We start from the raw sequence: 19,591 nt of genomic DNA, 5'->3' as shown, positions 1-19,591 counted from the left end.
AGGCTAACGCTCCAATATGGTCGGAAAGGGTGTGAAGGCCCCAGGATTTCTTTGTCGGGAATGCTTCGACTTTCACGCCCTACAAAACGTGAAATCAGGCACAAATAAAAGTGTATCGAGTTTATACTCGAGAGCTCAATATTGCAGAACAAAGGTCCACATCCTCTTGCAATACAGGTGTCAGGAAATCAAGTATAGGCAGGGATAGGATCGCCAGAAGAAGAGCGACTACTTATGCTGCGTATCAGAAATCGCCTTCGTTCCGCTTGAGCGAAAAACTGGAGCAAATAACTAAGGACATGAAACGTGTCTTGAAAATAGAAAAAGATAAGTTCTTCGAGTCTTTTCCTTCAAGGATGCAGAGGGGCCCAAAACAACTCTGGCAACTTATCAGATTGAACGCCAAAGATGCAGCAACAGTTCCACGGCTCGAAGATAACGGCAATTCGATCCATATATCAACCTTGTAAAAGCAAAACTTTTCGACGAGCATTTTACCTCTCTGTTTTCTGGTCGTCTGAGCGGCCATGACTATAATGCGCTGACAACTGCGAAAAAAAAAGTGTGCGATGAAGCCGTTGTTGCTTTCCTCCTCGCCATGTTCAGAGAGGACAGAGCAGCTGTAGCTAGGCTAGCACGTCGGCAACCTTGAGATGGCGTACGATGGCATGCCAGCAGTCAGCGTTCAGCTCATCGAGTTGAGTGCGGCCATCAACTGAAGGGTTGCACACGAGAGCACTCTTCACGATGCCCGTGATCAGAAGGAAGTGATCCCTCAAGAAATTTTCTGCCGAGGCTACCGCTGTCAGCGCTTCGCATTCGGGTTGTCCTAAAGTCTCCGTCAGAAGGGTGAAGAAGCAGGGCCTGCCAGAAAAAAGCTGAAAGGCCTCCGCAGACGCTTTGTCCATTCTGGGCAGGACCACGAAGTCGACGGCACGGTTCAGGAGGCACATGTTCCGCCGCGTGGTTTCCTTAATCTGGCGATTCGTACGGCCGAAGGTGCTGACAGCTGCTGCGTCAATGTCCACAATGACCGGATTGGTCGACACCCCTCGGGACATTATATCTAGGAACCGACTGAAATGCACTCCCAAGAAAGAAAGGCGGAATTTAGTGACGGTCCTGTTGCGGGCGAAGAAATGGGAGAGCGCTCCGGCTGTTTGAATTCTGAAGGAATCGCTTGAAATCGTCAAATCGCATATACCTTCATTTGCTTCCAAGGACTGCAGGAGTTTAGTGATGAATTTTCCTTTGTAGCAGCCCTTCATGACGACCTCAAGTCTCCTGATCGATCGATTCGCTCTGAGCATTTCGCACAGCATAGGTGTCTTTGCACGTGGATTTTCTTCGATACAAAAGGTGCACGTGTGCACATGGTGACTGGAGGCCAGGTCATTGCAGAGATTCTCGAAGTTCTCTTTGGAGATTTTGTCGACGTCAATATGGCTGAGAACTTTGGGGCTGCATGCAGGAGAGGCCAGTTGAATCGACAGTTCTCGTATAAAGGGGTTCGTGAGAGGCAGCTGCACTCTGTGGTAGGCTTCAACTTCCGCCAACTTGGTTGCCAGCGAAACTCTGAAAGACAAAAAAGCAGGCGGAATAGACAAGTAGCCAATTTTAGGCCTAACTTTAAAGATGCTGATCAGGAGGGCAGCATGAATAACTAAGCCACCGCGAGCTGAAAATTGGGTGAAATTTACAGGGTTCCAAAGCTGTCTTGGACAGGACACTTCGTTGGTGCAACAGATAGCCGGGATACCGAGGACAGGGATTGTGTAGTCCGCGAATGAGAGGTATGGAGGATTTAAGAAAAATCGAAAGTTTATCTGGTGGATGTAATTAGATTTGGGCGGGGTTGATCGAAGAGTTTGTAGAGACCTTCACCCTGCATATCAGTCACGACTCGACTGCTAACAGCGATAGTGGTAGTGGGACCCAAGTCTCAGGTCTAGGTAGCTATATCGCGAAATAGCGGAGTACGTTCCTTGCTTAAATGCTGTGCGAATCTAATAGTGCAAAGAAAAAACATAATCTAAACCCCTTTCGCCTCCGCCCCATACAAAGCGTTCCGCAGATAACCCTGTACTCTAAAGATAGCACAGCATGGCAGCTGTAGAAGAAGCCATATGCAAGCAGGGCGCCCCAGCTAAACTGGATCAAGATTTAAAAAAAAACAATCAAAATCCGTCCTTACTAATTGAAAAATGAATGTCGTTAGGAGTCATGTAAAGCAGCGGCACGGCCTTCTTTAGTGGTTGAGATTAATTAATTATCGATTGAAATGGCTTTAAACGATCAGTTGTGAATTGAAATGTCGAGCGCCATGGGAATGGTCCAACCCAGGTGCTTTTGACGAGTACCTGGGTTGGACCAGGTCCAGCGAAATTAAAGAAAGAAAGACACTACGTGCAGCGTGCTCCGTGCGCCTGACTGCGCCAAGGTTACAGCGCTCTCATCCGCGACTTGTTAACGAGCTACCAGCTTCGCGCTGTCTGCACTGCGCACGACACAGCTTCGCTTTTCTCTTGTTTCCGAAATAGGCGCCAGCGGCTGCTGGCGGCGCGCTTAAAAGGCAACGCGAAGCTCTGTCGTGGGCAGCGTAGGAGCCTGAAAGCTGGCAGCGCTACGTACGGAAACAAAATAAATTCTCACCAAAAATGTCGAGGAAAAACAACGACAGATGCACTAACGCGTTTTGGCGCCTCTGCGGGTGCCTTGTTCCCAATGAAATAAAAAAAATATAGTATGATTCTTAAAATTTGCCTTAAGGGGAGATGTGGTAGCGCCTTCTCCTCATTCTTCTTCCCAAAACAAGACAGTACGTCAAATACAACAGAACGCGTTCACTAGGTGCCCCTCTAACACGCTTAATCCAACGACAATCCGCGTCCTATGCATTTCATGTCCGCCTGACATGCTGAGTGCCTAGGTCGGAAAACCTACGCTGGCTAAACTCTTTTATTAAGACTACTTCGATATTCTTAAATGCCTCCCACTCTACCCTCCACGCTGTTTGCGATATTCACTACCCAGATGTGGCGCCACAGTTGATCCCATATGGAGGCGCTACGGAGGACTGCTCCCGGGCGCATCCAAGGTAGAATTGTGCTTTTTTTTTTTAATCCCGCTGTAAACTCAGCCAAACATTCCCTTTTTTTCAGGGGTTCAAAATGAATAAAAGAGAGAACAGGAAAAAATCACCTTCTAGTGCTTGAAAACTGCCCGCTTGAAAGCACTGTAGTGAGCACTCGATGCGCGCTTAGGAGGTAAGTAAAAAAATTGGCTGAGGTTTAGCTCAGGTTAAACCTGGAGGATTGCGAAAGCAACAACTGCGCGTATCCATATGGTGAGTAGTGACATCAGCATACTGCGCATGCGCGAGGAGCAAGTGACGTCACTACACACAGCTGGCGTGCCTCGGCGCGCTCGCTCTCCTTCCTTTCCTTAAAATGATCGGAGTGTAAAACGTTGACAATCACAACGCCGATGAACATAATGAACGCCGATGGCCCATGGCTTCAGCGCCGCGTTTCTGGCACAACCTTGTCAATGCCTGCAGCTCACATCTCTCTCTCATCACCCCACGTACCTATAAGCACGATTCACGCGTCCACTGACCCAGTGAGCCATTATACGCACTTCCTTTCTTTAAAATGATGGGAGTGTAAAACGTGGCGAACGCCGACGCCAATGAACACAACGAACGCCGACGGCCTATGGCTTCAGCGCCACGTTTCTGGCATAACGTTGTCAATGCTAACGCATGAAGCGCCCACCTGTAACTACCGTCACTTAGCTTAAAGCATGGTTGAGCTGTCCACTGTCCCAAGGGGGCAGTTATGCGCCTTCCCTCTAGTTCAGGTGTCCACCGAGATGTGGACACCTCGCCCTCAGCTCACGCTACGTATATCCTCGCATGGCAGAGCTAAGCCAGAGCCAATTTTATATACACCACAAACCACGCAGATGGCGATGCGTAATCGCTAACCGCATCAGAGAGGGAGAGAGAGAGAGAAAGGGAGACTGTCGGCGAGGCGATGGAGAGCGCGCGGCGGCGGCTCCGGCGGCGGCCCCCGCGTGCCAGCAGTGCGCAGTGTGACGTCACCCGCTCCTCGCGTGTGTGCAGCTTGCCCTTTCCAAAGCTCGGCGAAATGGCTCGGCGACTATCGTAGTGTTGCTTTCGCAACAAAATGTACAGTATCGACGCTGAAGACTCCTGTAGCACGGGTGAACTCGCAAGACCAAAAGGGCGATAAACGGCGTTAGTCACTTTGCTATGCTGCTGCACAGACAGCACGCGAGAAATGCATACTAGTCACTGTTGTTAGAGTTTTAACCAATAAAGCTGCGCCCTTTGCTCCTTTCGGCGGTCATTGATTTAATGAATCATCATCACCACCATCATCCTGACTGCGCCCACTGCAAGGCAAAGGCCTCTCCTATGTCTCTAGAATTGACATTGTCCTTTGCCAGCTGCGGCCAGCATAACACAACACTTCTTCTTAATCCCATCTGCCCACCTCACTTCCTGCCGCCCCCTGCACGCTTGCCTTCTCTCCGCTTGCCTTATCTCTCCTTCGCATTACATGCCCTGCCCAAGCCCATCTCTTCCTCTTAATTTCTACTAGGACGTCATGAAGCTGCGTCTGTTCCCTCATCCACACTGCCCGTTTCCGGCCTCTTAAAGTTACCCTTATAATTTTTCTTTCCATAGCTGGCTGTGTTGTCCTTATCTTCATGTGAACCCTTTTCCTTAGCCTCCATGTTTCTGCCCCATAAAAGAGTACCGGTAAGATGCAGGTGTTGTATGCTTTTCTCTTGAGGGATATTGGTAAACTGGCATTCATGATCTGAGAGAGCCTGGCGTAAGTACTCCACACCATTCTCGTTCTCTCATGATCCGGATCAGCGGCCACTACCTGCCTTAAGTAGACGTATTCTCTTACCACTTCCAGCACATCGCTACCAATTGTGAACTGTTGTTCTCTTGCGAACCTATTGATCATTACTTTGGTTTTCTGCATGTTAATTTTGAAGACCTACAGTTCTGCTCTGCCTGTCTAAGTCACTGAACATGCTTTGCAGCTCATCTCCTAAGTGCCTTAGCAAGGCAATGTCATGAGTGAATCGCAGAATATTTAGGTGTTCTTCCTTACCTCTTATTCCCAACTGTTACCAATACAGGCATCAGAATGCCTCCTGTAAACAGGCGGTGAAAAGAATTGGCGAGATCGTGCCTCCCTGCCTGACACCCTGCCTTATTGGAATTTTTTTACTGACTTTATGGAGGACTATGGTAGCTGTGTAGTCATTATAGATAACTTCCACTTGAATCTTTATACAAGACTCTTCAACACCCTGATTCCGCAATGTCTGCATCACTTCTGATGTATCCACGGAGTTAAATGCTTTCTCGTAATCAATAAAGCCTATATGCTATAGGGGCTGGTTGTATTCTCCACATTTCTCTATCGCCTGATTGATAGCGTCAGAATAATCTATTGTCGACTATTCTTTAGGAAAGCCTGCCTGATTATTTGGTTCACTGAAGTCTAATGTTGTCCGGACTCTATTAGCGGTTACGTTTGTAACTACCTTGTAGGAAACTACAGATAACACATCTTCTGCAGCGCGCATCAAAAAATTCCTTACTGAACATTATCCGTGAAGCGGCGTGCTTTAACATCCCAGGAATACCACAACGTTATTAGAGCCCCTTTCAGAGTCTCTTTGAACCGTTTTCGTTTCGAAGTTGAACCCTTTTCGATAGCCTCCACGTTTTGCCACATAGTTTAGTACCGGTAAGATACAACTGTTATATACATTACTCTAGAGGGATATTGGCAAACTGCCATTCATGATCTGAGAGAGTCTTCCATATGTGCTTCACCCAATTCTTAATCTTCTAGTTATTTTCATATCATGATACGGATCAGCGGTTACTACCGGCCTCAAGTAGACGTATTCCCTTACCACCTCGCTACCAATTGTATGTACATTCCCTTGCGAGACGTTTCAGTATTACTTTGGTATTCTACATGTTAATTCTTAGACCCACCGTTTTACTCTGCCTGTGTAATTCATTGATCATGCTTTGCAGTTCATCTACTGACTTTCTTAGCAAGCGTCATCAGCGAATCGCAGATTGCTTAGGTATTCTCCATTAACTCGAATCCCCAACTGTTCCCAATCAAGACATTGGAATACCTCCTGTAAACAGGAGGTGACTAACATTAGTGAGATCGAGTCTCCCTGCCTTACGCCCTTCCTTATTGGAATTTTATTGCTTACTTCATGAAGTACTCTTGTAGCTGTGCAGTCGTTATAGATATCGTCCGGTATTTTCACGCATGACTCTGCTGCAGCCTGATTCCACAAAGCAGGCATGACTGCTGAGAGGTCCACTGAGTGAAAAGCTTTCTTGTCACCAAAGAAGGCTGTAAAGGGGGGTTGGTTATACTCTACGCATTTCTCTATCACCTGATGATATTCTGTGCATGGTTTGTTGTCGAGTATTCTTTACGAAAGCCTGCCTGATAATTCGGTTGATTGAAGTCTAAGGTTTTCTTGATTCTTTTTGCGATTGCTTTAGTAGATACCTTGTAGGCAACGGACAGTAAGCTGATCGGTCTGTAATTTGTGAAGCAATTGGCGTCTCCTTTCTTAAGAATTAAGATAATGTTAACGTTCTCCCAAGCTCCTGGTACGCTCGAGGTTATAAGCCATTGCATATGGAGCCTTTGCAGCCGCAGCGATGGCGTAGAGGTAGAGCATCCGCCTCGCGGGCAAGAGGACTGGGGCTCGAATTCCGGTACCACGCATTCTCCACCGGATTAAAAAAAAAACTCGGCGTGTCGATGGAATTGCATAACCAGGCCTGAAGTGCGGCCTGATTTCAGTGACCATAACCGACAACGCACTTCCTCACCAGAACAGGATTTGGGCAACCTGGTGTAGTATCTGGCCGCAACCTTCTATGAACAAACCAATTAACCCTCGGCCCTCAGTCCCCAGCGGCTGCGTAGCAACTGACCAAGGCGGCGGTCAGATCTGTGACGCAGCGGAGGGTGCTAAGAATCTCTGGCTCCGGACCGGCGGCCATTGGAAACTGAACCTGTCAATGTTTAACGCAAGAACCTTATCAAGTGAGGCCAGCTTAGCAGTGCTGTTGGAGGAATTAGTCGGTATTAAATGGGATGTCATAGGACTTAGTGAGGTTAGGAGGACAGATGAGGCGTATACAGTACTAAAGTGCGGGCATGTACTGTGCTATCGTGGATTAGCAGCTAGGCGAGAACTAGGTGTGGGATTTCTCATGAATCAGGATATAGCTGGCAACATCGAGGACTTTACAGCATTAAGGATAGAGTGGCAGCTATCGTAATTAGGCTTAATAAGAGGTACAAGCTGAAGGTGGTGCAGGCCTACGCGCCTACATCGAGCCATGATGACCAGATAGTTGAAAGCTTCTATGAGGATGTGGAATAAGCAATGATCAAAATAAAATCACAGTACACAGTACTGATGGGCGCCTTTAATGCGGAGGTAGGTAAAAAGCAGGCTGGAGACCAGGCGGTAGGTGACTATGGCATAGGTTCTAGAAATAGTAGGGGAGAGTTATTAGTAGATTTCGCAGATAGAAATAATTTACGGATTCTGAATACCTTCTTCCGCAAACGAGCAAACAGGAAGTGGACGTTGAAGAGCCCCAATGGTGAGACTAAAAATGAAATAGACTTCATAATGTGTGCTCACTCTGGCATCGTAGAGGATGTGGAGGTTCTCGGTAAGGTCCGTTGTAGCGACCACACAATGCTAAGGTCTCGTATTAGCTTAGATTTGAAGAGGGAACGGAGGAAACTAGTGCAGCGAAAGGATATTAAAGGGATACTGAGTCGGTTTTCGAATCAGCCAATTTTTAGGGTTTTGAAGTAGTGTCATTGCTGATCACGCCTGTAAAATTATTTTTTCGATTTTGGCTAGAACAGTGCCGCAATCACCAATTGAAAGCGCGATGTTTAAATCTCCCGCGCCTCGCGCGAGCGCAGGAGAGGAGAACAGCGGAGAGGGAAACCTCGTCCATGTCGACCAACGTGACGTCAAGTTGAGGAGACGGGGATACTTCGACGCACCCGAGCGAGCTTTCAGCCAGCGTTGTGTCTCGTGCTGCGTGCGTTGTTCCTCGTATTGCGAGCGTTGTGACGTACAAAGCGTGTCAGCCGACCTTGAGATTCATGTTCAACACGAGGTACTACTCTGCATTCGTGTCCACGAACAACCACGGCCGCGATTGTGTCGTCTTCCACTGCTTTCCACCATAAGCTCGCGGCGCAAGCGCTGGCTGCTGTGGCGAAGAATTCATGCCGACTAAAGCAAGCGTACTCTGCTCGAAGCACTTTCGTAAGTTCGGCTACATCCAGGGCTTGTCCCTAATGTGATCTCTGGAGATATCTGTCGAAAAGGCGCGGCTGAACCATGACACAGTTCCTGCGATTTTCTCGCGCATGAGAAGCGTGTCACCATTCTGAAGAAGCGCCTCTTCTATAAGTAGAAACATGCTCACTTAGGCCCAGCAGAAACCTTATAGAGGCTCAAGCATGTGTCGCTCTCCTCGCTTAGGCGCGGCTAGACCACCTGAGGCGTGCTCAGCAAGGCTCGGTTAGTGATTTTATGCTCGGTTCGACGTGACCAAGCAAGCAAAGCAAGCATCGAAGCTCTTCATATGCTGTATCTCGTTTAATCGTAGCTAAGCGATTAAAATGAAAGCGTTCGACGTTCAGATTTCGGATGCAAATTAAATTAATGCCAACCAAGTTTTTGCAAAAAAAAAAACACCATGTTTCGCAACCTTATTCGGTATCTTCATTAAGTTGTGGCAGCGGGCGAGTTGCAGCTAGCTTGGCTTTTAAACACACATATACTTGGCCACCACTTCACTGAATCTAAACTCCAAATCTAGGAAGGGCGAACGTTTCCGAGGAGCGATTAATATTTTCTGGCCTCTGCTGAACGCGCCACGAGTGAAGCAGCAGCCTTGCGCGCGTATTTCGCTTGGTTTCGAGCGCACAATGATTGCGTCACTATCCTGCGGTCACATGCCTCGCAGTGCTTGGCCACTGCACTTCGCTCATTTTGTCATGAGCTTTGTTCTGCTTCATCGTTTCCTTGAAATACTTTCTTGCCCCAACCTACAACGCCGGGTACTGAGAACAGGATTTTTTCTATGCATTGCTTTGGGCCTTTTCTTTAGGATTACGTTCTTTCGGGCGAGCCAGGAGGCGTCCGGTGGTGGTAATTGACTTCAGTATTGTTGGCACCCCTTCCTTTCTGAGAATACGAGCCGAGGTTGTACTGGAACCATTTACGCATGGTCTGCATACGCGTCTTTCTCGCTGGCTTATGCTTGTGCTTTTTTTTTGCTTGTGCCTTTTTTGGTTTCAGGTGATACATGGAATGAACAAACTGTAGTATGCTTTTCTTCGGAGGTCAGTAAAAAAATTGTCGCCATATTCTCTTTCACAACACCACGGAAAGCTGCGATCTGCACTCAACGCAGCGCCGGATCCGCATCGGCAGCTTCTCTAGTCCTCAAAGTGCCGTCACGACCTCTCTTGACCAATCACGGACGGCGGCGCGCCGCACGGTGTGCCCCGCGGCACAGGCCGCATATTTCTGCTAAAAAAGGCGATTCGCGCTTGTTTTTGCCTTATTTGGATGCGATATTCTAGTATACAGCATGAAAAACTATAGGACGCCGCTGCCAGCTGATTTTCAAAAAAAGTGCTTCAGCCTTCCTTTAACGAGTTAGCATTAAGAGGGGAGGTGGAACAATTCAGAATGTCGCTGCCGAACAAATTTTCCGCTTTAGCTGAAAAAGACGACCGTAGTGGTGGAACAATGAATGATAATCTCACAGCTATCTTTACAGAGTGCGCAGCAGAAGTAGGTGGTAGGATGGTTCGACAGGATACCAGCAAACTATCTCAGGAGACTATTAAGAAACGCCAAAGCATGAGGACGTCTAACTCCACAGACAGGATAGAACTAGCAGAGCTATCGAAGTTAATAAATAAGCGCAAGGTAACTGACATAACAAAGTTTAGCATGGAGAAAATCGAGCATGCTCTAAGGAACGGAGGTAGCCTAAAATCAGTGAGGAGAAAACGTGGGATAGGTAAAAGCCAGATATATGCGCTAAAAGACATAGAGGGCAATGTCATTAGCAATACCGACAAGATAGTTAAATTAGCCGAAGAGTTCTGCACAAATCTATGTAGTAGCGAATGTAATCATCAAGTTACTGAGGGAGGCAGTAGAGCACAGCAATGAGACATCCCGAGAAGGAGGAAGTAAAGAAAGCCTTAGCAGCAATGCAGAAGGGTAAAGCAGCTGGTGAGGATCAGGTAACAGCAGATTTGTTGAAGCACGGAGGAGAGATTGTGCTACAAAAACTAGCCACCCTGCATATGCAATGCCTTCTGACCTCGAAAGTACCAGAAGCTTGGAAGAACGCTAACATTATCCTAATTCATAAGAAAGGAGACTTCATGGACTTCAAGAATTACAGACTGATCAGCTTATTGTCTGTTGCCTACAAGGTATTTACTAAGGTAATCGCTAATAGAGTCAGGACAGGCTTGGACTTAAATCAACCAAATGGTCAGGCAGGCTTTCGTAAAGGATACTCGACAATGGACCACATTCACACTATCAATCAGGTGATAGAGAAATGCGCAGAATATAACCAACCTCTCTATATAGCCTTCATTGATTACGAGAAAGCATTTGACTCAGTGGAAACCTCAGCTGTCATGCAGGCATTGAAGAATCAGGGTGTGGAAGAGTGTTATGTGTAAATATTGGAAGATATGTATAACGATTGCACAGCTATTATAGCTCTCCATAAAGTCAGCAATAAAATTCCAATACGGAAAGGTGTCAGGCAGGGAGACACGATCTCGCCAATGTTCTTCACTGCCTGCTTACAGGAGGTATTCCGGGGCCTGAAATGGGAAGAGTTGGGGATAAGATTTAAGGTAGAATACCTGAGTAATTTTGCGATTCGCTGATGAGATTGCCTTGCTAAGCCACTCAGGACAAGACCTGCAAAGAATGATCAATGAGTTAGACCGGCAGAGCAGGACAGTGCGGCTAAAAATTAACATGCAGAAAACCAAAGCAATGTTCAACAGCCTAGCAAGAGAACAACAGTTCGCAATTGGTATTGAGGTGCTGGAAGTAGTAAGAGAATATGTCTACTTAGGGCAGGTAGTAACCGCAGATCCGGATCATGAGAGGGAAATAACTAGAAAAATAAGACTGGGGTGGAGTACATATAGCAGGTTCTCGCAGATCATGAATGGTAGTTTACCAATATCCCTAAAGGGAAAAGTAAACAACAGCTGTATCTTACCGGTACTCACCTATGGGGCAGAAACGTGGAGGCTAACAAAGAGAGTTCAGCTTAAGTTAAGAACAACGCAGCGAGCTATGGAAAGGAAAATGATAGGTGTAACGTTAAGAGATCGGAAGAGGGCGGAGTGGGTGAGGGAACAAACGCGGGTTAATGACATCCCAGTTGAAATCAAGAGGAAGAAATGGGCTTGGGCAGGGCATGCAATGCGAAGGCAAAATAACCGCTGGTCCTTAAGGGTAACGGAGTGGATTCCAAGAGAAGGCAAATGTAGCAGGGGACGGCAGAAAGTTAGGTGGGCGGATGAGATTAAGAGGTTTGCGCGGATACAGTGGCCGCAACTGGCAAAGGACAGGGTTAATTGGAGAGACATGGGAGAGGCCTTTGCCCTTCAGTGGGTGTAGTCAGGCTGATGATGATGATGATTATATGGAGGGTGGCTAGTTTTTCTAGTGCAATCTCTCCTGTGTACTTCAAAAGATCTGCTGTTATCTGGTCTTCACCAGCTACTATCCCCATTTGCATTACTTCGTCTTTACTAGCGGGATGTCTCAGTGCTGTCCGCTACTGCTTCTCTCATTGACGTTCTGACTACACTGGCTACTGTATACATTTGTGCAGAACTCTTCAGCTACTTTAACTATCTTATCCATATTGCTAATGTCATTGCCCTCTTTGTCTCTTATCGCGTACATCTAGTTTTTACCTATGCCTAGTTTCCTCTTCACTGCTTTTAGGCTACCTCCGTGCTTTCCAGCCTGCTCGATATTCTCCGTATTAAACTATGTTGGCTACCCTGCGCTTATTTATTAACTTTGATAGATCTGGAGTTCTATTCTGTCCGTAGGGCTCGGCAGTTTCATTGTTTGGCGTTTCTTGATCAGATCTTTCGTACCTTGAGATGGCTTGCCGGTATCCTGTCGAACCATCCTACCGCGAATTCTGTAATGATAGCTGGGAGATTATCGTCCATTGTTTCAACATCAAGATATTCTTCCTCAGTTGGAGCCGAACATCTGTTCCGCAGCGACATCCTGCATTCCTCTACTTCCCCTCTTACCGCTAACTCATTAATAAGCTTCCGCTTCACTAGTTTCCTCCGTTCCCTCTTCAAATCTAGGCTAATTCGAGACCTTACCAGTCTATGGTCGTTGCAAAGCACCTTTCCGAGGACCTAAACGTATCCTGCACGATACTGGTGAGCGCGTAGTATGAAGTCGATTTAATATTTAGTCTCCCAACTGGGACTCTCCCACGTCCGCTTCCTGTTTTCTCGTTACCGGTAGAAGTTATTCATGATCCGTAAATTATTTCTCTCTGCCAGCTCTACTAATCACCCCTGCTATTTCTGGAGCCTGTGCCATAGTGGCCTACCGCCTCGTCTCTAGCGTGCTTCTTGCATACCTTCGCATTGAAGTCAAGAAGTACTTTGATTTGGGCTAGTTGGTTCATATTTTGAAAGTAGTTCGGACGGCGCGAAAACAACAAAGACAAAGGAGACACAAACACAACAGGACGGGCGCCAACTTGCAACTGAAGTTTATTGCACCAGACCCCTACATTTTATGCATCACCCCAGCCATATCTCGCAAGCCTATCACACATCAAAACGAAATTGTCATCAAAAGTCCTAACACCGGAAGTAGGCGCAACTATTACAGACAGATATGCATTCTGCACTATACACATGATAACATTTTCCTTATTTTATGAGTCTCAAGATTAGAAGAGCGCGCAACCCACATGAAAGCAATTCTTTCTGAAAAGAAATACAAACGCTTGAACAAGGCAACCAGAACGCAAACTCAACAATCCTGATTTAACACAAATTGTGATAATGAAAGAATGACCAACAACAAACGCGGAAAATTTTTGGTGGATATGAAAACGTAAACCTTCGGGGAAACCTCCCAGCGTCAATGAACTATTTCTAGCGTCAAAATCATTGAGAAAACCTCCCAGCGTCAAAGATAAAACGTAAAATCTAAAGACAGCCTTCGAGAAAAGCCACCTCAGCGTCACTAATTGAAATTGAAGGCCTACTCACGCATGCGCTTCCCGCTTTCTTAATAAAAAATGCCTCCACTACTTCCCGCTCAAATCTGTCTTTACCGCTCTTCAAAAAAACTGTTTTGCTCAAATCCGGACTACACCCTTTGCAAGACTTGCAGTGGTCAGCAAGGAAACTTCCATGTTGTTGGCGCACATTCCGCATGTGTTCGCTGGCCCGTTCATTAAAACATCGACCGGTTTGCCCTATGTACACAAGACCACAGCTTAGAGGAATCTGATATGTTTTAATGTCGATGTTTAATGTCGATGTTTTAATGAACGGGCCAGCGAACACATGCGGAATGTGCGCCAACAACATGGAAGTTTCCTTGCTGACCACTGCAAGACTTGCAAAGGGTGTAGTCCGGATTTGAGCAAAACAGTTTTTTTGAAGAGCGGTAAAGACAGATTTGAGCGGGAAGTAGTGGAGGCATTTTTTATTAAGAAAGCGGGAAGCGTATGCGTGAGTAGGCCTTCAATTTCAATTAGTGACGCTGAGGTGGCTTTTCTCGAAGGCTGTCTTTAGATTTTACGTTTTATCTTTGACGCTGGGAGGTTTTCTCAATGATTTTGACGCTAGAAATAGTTCATTGACGCTGGGAGGTTTCCCCGAAGGTTTACGTTTTCATGTCCACCAAAAATTTTCCGCGTTTGTTGTTGGTCATTCTTTCATTATCACAATTTGTGTTAAATCAGGATTGTTGAGTTTGCGCTCTGGTTGCCTTGTTCAAGCGTTTGTATTTCTTTTCAGAAAGAATTGCTTTCATGTGGGTTGCGCGCTCTTCTAATCTTGAGACTCATAAAATAAGGAAAATGTTATCATGTGTATAGTGCAGAATGCATATCTGTCTGTAATAGTTGCGCCTACTTCCGGTGTTCGGACTTTTGATGACAATTTCGTTTTGTTGTGTGATAGGCTTGCGAGATATGGCTCGGGTGATGCATAAAATGTAGGGGTCTGGTGCAATAAACTTCAGTTGCAAGTTGGCGCCCGTCCTGTTGTGTTCGTGTCTCCTTTGTCTTTGTTGTTTTCGCGCCGTCCGAACTACTTTCAAAAAAAGCATTGAAGTCGTGCATCAGTACAGCCTACTGTGATTTTACTTTCTTCATTGCTGATTCCACGTCTTCATTGAAGCTTGCAATGAATGAACATCATGGTTGCACATATGCGCGTAGGCCTGCGTCACCTTCATCTTGTACCTCTTATTAAGCCTAAATAAGATAGCTGCCACCCTCTCGTTAATACGGAAGAACTCCTCTATGTTGCCAGCTGTATCCTTATTTATCAGGAATCCCACACCTAGTTCTCGTCTGTCTGCTAATCCACGATGGCACAGTACAGAGGGCAAAAAACATGTCTACAACAACCGACTTGTGCGTTCCACAGCTCGCAAAGCCGCTGCGACATGTACTAGCCCGCCCCGTGGTACCGTATACGCCTCTTGTGTCCTCCTAACCTGGCTAAGTCCTATGACATCCCATTTAATACCCCCTAGTTCTTCGAACAGCACTGATAGGCTAGCCTAATTGGATAAGGTTCTAGAATTAAACGTTGCCAACTTCAGTTTCCAGTGGTGGCCAGTCCGGAGCCGGAAATTCTTAGCACCCTCCGCTGCGTCACAGGTCTGACCACCGCCTTGATCAGCTGCTGCTGAGCCGCTGGGGACTCGGGGCCGATGGTTAATTGCCTTGTTCATAGAAGATTGTGAGCAGGTACTACACTACGGTGGCCAAATCCTGCTCTGGTAAGGGAGTTCTTTGTTGGTTCGGATCACCGAGATCAGGACGCTTGCCAGGCCTGATTATGCAATTCCATCGACACGCGTTTTCTTTAGCCCGGTGGAGAATTGCACGGCACCGTGATTCGAAATCCCGTTTCTTGCACTCGAGGGGGTTGCTCTACATCTACGCTATCGCCACCCATTAACCATGAACCACGCGCTACTTCAAATATGAGTGCAGATTTATTATTTTGCGCACGGGTGAAAAGCCACAACAGTGAGGTCGCCTTTTTTCGTGCACTGCCTTCTCAGTGCAATCAACCACACCTTATGCTCTGTTTCCTCGTAAGCAGTAAATGGAGGAAGGCATGCAGTGTATGTAAGGCCGCTATGACCATCCTTTTTATTCTTTTCCATTCTTTCTATCCGCCAGTCTGGCTGACTGATGCGAGCCACCCCCAGGGTATCGTGGTAATTACAGTGAAAAAGAAAAGAATTCGAAATGAAATGGAACTGGAATGAAATCATTATATCACCCTACCCACAATCTCCACCCGCCTCGCATGCCGGAGGTGCGGGGTTCGATCCCGAGTTGCACCGTGTACCCACCGGTCATACAATCGGTACAAGCGGTCCCCTGGCCCGGTGCTCGGCTTATCTGGGGTGAAATGCTTGGGAAATGGGTGTTTGACCCCACCTTGTGTAGAAGAAAAATACCTTGGGCCATGGCGCTCTTTGGCCTAATTAGCTGCCGTCCCGCGCCCAAAAATCACTATCCTCAAATTCTCTACGGATGACAAACTGTCATGTCACCATACACACATGTTTTATTAAGTCTAGAGTTACACAGACTCATGCTACGGAGCCTCAGAATAAGTCAGTTACAAAGACTCACGCACAAACTCTTCGCGTTTGAAATGGGCCCGCTAGGTGCTCTATAATAAGCAGCGCCACTTATGTGCATAGGCCCTTTGAGTACAGGTAAATCATCGTTTTACGCTGAGTGCCTGATCTTCATGGTCCTGAAAGAGTTCCACAATAGAGTGGAAACTTCCTGTGACCGTGCTCTCGATGCATTTCTGGCATGCACCAGAAAACTCACTCAGAAAGCATCCCAAGATATCGTTTCACATACAACGTCTGAATATGTCCGCAAACTAAGGGACCTAACGAAGCTATTCCGCCACCCTGATCCTTTTTAGACTAGAGGAGACCATGTGCTTGCTGGTACCTTGGAACCTCTTGACGCGGTAATATGCTTCCAATACAAATCACTGCGGTGGCCCAGTGGTTATGGTGCTGGGCTGCGGACCCGAGACACGTGGTTTCGATCCCGGCCGCGGCGGTCCAATATGGATGTAGGCGAAATTCTAGAGGCCCGTGTACTGTCCGATGTCATTGCACGTTAAAGACCACAGGGGGACGAAATCTCCGGACCCCTTCATTACGGCGACCCTTATAGCCAGAATCCCTTTCGGACGTTAAACTCCCATAAACCATAGAACTTGTTAGACAATAACTCGCGGCGCCGCCACACCGTGGAGTCAATTTTGTGAAAAACACACGTGCACTGAAAGGGATTATGCGGGCATTCTTGCTAAAGAAAGTCTTTCTTGCTAAAGAAAGTCATTCTTGCTAAAGAAAGCCCCGACCGAAGCGCTTCGATCAGTCGGACGCGGGGTAATCTAACCGAGATAACACGCGCTCCGTCCGCCAAATGTTTCCTTCGCAACCAATATGTCATCAGTTTTTTTGTCCCATTTTGTACAACGCACCCGTAGCGCCACCGAAGCGTCAGTACATATATCCTTACTTTTCTGCAGCATTCTTGACAAGTGCGGATTTTATATACGCTACCTTTATGGTAGATGGTACCGCACTGTGATACCTGCATACTGAACACCATTTAGCGCTGTCTGTCGAGTACCAGTAGCGAACGGCACATGATTCACTGGGGGTATTTTCCCCTGCGTTTGATGGTCTATGGTCTATGGGGTTTTAACGTCCCAAAGCGACTAAGTCTATCAGGGACGCCGTAGTGAAGGGCTCCAGAAATTTCGACCACTTGGGGTCTTTAAAGTGCAATGACATCGCACAGTACACGGACCTCTAGAATTTCGCCTCCCTCAAAATTCGACTGCCGTCGGGATCGCACCTGCGTCTTTCGCGTCAGCAGCCGAGTGCCGTAACCACTCAGCCACTGCGGTAGCTCACCTGCGCTCGAGAAGAATCTGCACAGTGCAGTGAGATGCTCGGCCAACAAGTTGATAGTGATGGCTTACTATTCCTACGCGCTGCAAAGTCAGGCTCGTAAAATGGATCCCGCGCTCGAACCATCAAGTTCTGCAGGCCACAGGAAATCAGTAGGGGGTGTACCAAACGTCCAAGATTGAAGTGACAGTTTTGAATGTTCAGCGTCATGCGGCACGTGGCAGCATCCGCGCAAACGAACAAATTTTCTCTACTTTTACGGGCTAAAAATGGAACAAAATGTTCATGTCATGACAACTTCAAATCATCCTGGTTTAAATTCTTGAAGAACAGTAATGACTAACTGACCGCACCCTTCACAGATTACTGATCAGAGAATAACCACAGTGTACAAGTTTATCCGCAAATTATCAGATCATAGGTCAAAACTAAATGAAGTAATACATGTAAGATGTGGTTTCCGTACCTTTGCGCAATGGAAGCTTTGAAGGTAGGGAACACCAGCGTCTCCAGTGTCTTGTTGGTGCGCAGCGCATTGCACAGTGCCATTACGCCGCGTACGTGCACCTTAGCCATCTTAAAGAGCAGCGTCTGCAGCGTGGCGTTTTGCGAGAGCGACTGCGCGATGCGCATCATGAACTCGTCGTCAACAGTGCCTATCAATTCCAGCTGGAGCAGGCATGTGTTTTTGCGGAGTGAGGATGCCAGAACATCTCCGCACATCGCATTCCCTTTTCCGAAGCCGATCGTCAGTTTCTTGACGCTGGTGTTGTCACCGAGTGCCGCGAACAACTTCATGGCCTTGCTGTTGCTCTTCTCCATGAGTATATCCAGAGATGCCAGAGTCGTGTTGCAGCGCAGTGTTTCGGCTAACGCACCAGCACTCCACACTGTGGTAGGGAATGGAACGAAGGTCAGAGTCTTCAGAGCCACTAAACTCTGCACCAGCATAGCCACAGTATTTGTCATTGTGTAACTATCCTCTCCGTTTCCGCAAAAACAGAGCTGCAACCACTCGCACTTCTTCAGACGCTGCAGTGTCTCTACTATTTTTCGTGTCAGATTAAAAGTGTATATTGATACAGCTTTGAGAGAGTCCGAGTTGCGTCGCAAAAGCTGGATTAGTAGTCCTTCCAGTTTACTATTACCACCAAAACAATTTATCTTCAGCCCTAAAAGACCGCAAACCTTAGTAATGTCTTCTACCGGAAAGTAGCTGACGCCCGATCTGCTTAGTACATCGGGACGGCAAGGTTTAACCTCGAGGTATCGAAACTTGCGGAAGGTATCGCCTCCAGGCTGTGGACGGAGGCGAATGGGTGCAGTAGCTTGCTTCAGGGTAGCGTCGTTGTCATCAGTTGTGCACACTACCTCCATGTCTTTGACGCAGCGGTGAAGTTGTAGAAGCTGCGATATCAAGGACGCAGCCTCACGTACGGGTGCGTTGGGTCCTCCGTCTACGGGCCCGTCCCTAAGGTGCCTCAAGGTGAGACTTCCAGGAACAGGCTCAACAAGCTCATACGCGAGCACACCCAGCATCCGGTTGCACGCAGGTAGTTTAGTGATTAGCCAGCACCTGTCTTCCGGTTCCATCGACGTGCAGGCCTTCGAAAAGTCCAACTGGTCCTGCCAGACGTGCGCAGCCGCTGCATTTTCACTGGACATGGCTCATTCAGGCTAAAAAGCGAAGGTCTTTTTGAGAAAGAGCCTTGGCTGGATCCTCCGACGGTGGCTGCTTGCGCCGCTCCACGCGCTACAGCACCGTTACTTCTTCGTTGTCGTCTTCTAGCCATTCGTGAAGCGCGGACAGTTGAGCGGCACATATTGCATCATCAGACGAGGATGTGTCGACTTTTTGAATGAGAAAGCGTGGATCACTTCCTAAAAGTCCCGGTTTCGTCTCCGCAGGTGCTCCAGCCCTGAGCACCAGGCTGTCGTCGACGGATACTCGAAAGTTGTTTTCCACTTGTGACTATGCTTTTGCATATTTATTTATTATTTTCTCTGCATTTCTAACTAGTGTCAGCTTCCAATGTGCCTCAGAGGAAGCTTTACCACGAGACCGGCTATCTATAATGCAAGGTAAAATGGTTTGTCCTCCCTATTTCTGAAGCGATGAAGATGAAACCTACTGTAGAGTAATCAAGTCTTGAGCAAGTTGCGCCAGATATTTTAGTCAGCATGTCAATTCTTT

General features: G+C 47.2%; 1 protein-coding gene across 1 annotated transcript; it reads right to left on the bottom strand.

The window, feature by feature from the left end:
• Positions 1–626: 626 nt before the first annotated feature.
• On the bottom strand, positions 627–18,219 carry LOC149352839 (uncharacterized). Its single transcript, XM_089575733.1, has 2 exons — positions 17,864–18,219; positions 627–1,575 (listed from the first exon to the last, which is right to left on the bottom strand). The coding sequence occupies exons 1-2, from the start codon at positions 18,217–18,219 to the stop codon at positions 627–629; spliced, it is 1,305 nt and encodes a 434-aa protein (XP_089431859.1).
• Between the last annotated feature and the right edge of the window lie 1,372 nt (positions 18,220–19,591).

The sequence above is a fragment of the Amblyomma mixtum genome, chromosome 3 (assembly GCF_055824585.1).
Source record: "Amblyomma mixtum isolate Tamu chromosome 3, ASM5582458v1, whole genome shotgun sequence".
Classification (NCBI taxonomy): Eukaryota; Metazoa; Arthropoda; class Arachnida; order Ixodida; family Ixodidae; genus Amblyomma; species Amblyomma mixtum.
The sequence above is the reverse complement of the archived record's forward strand: the minus strand, read 5'-3'. Positions and strand labels throughout refer to the sequence as shown.

What these genes read in the sequence shown, in the direction of transcription:
- LOC149352839 (XM_089575733.1), bottom strand. Translation starts at nt 18,219, where the DNA reads ATGGAGAAGAGCAACAGCAAGGCCATGAAGTTGTTCGCGGCACTCGGT. An exon ending in AAAGCTTCCATTGCGCAAAG is followed by an intron (nt 1,576 to 17,863) that starts GTACGGAAACCA and finishes TTTGTCTTTCAG; the next exon opens with AGTTTCGCTGGCAACCAAGT.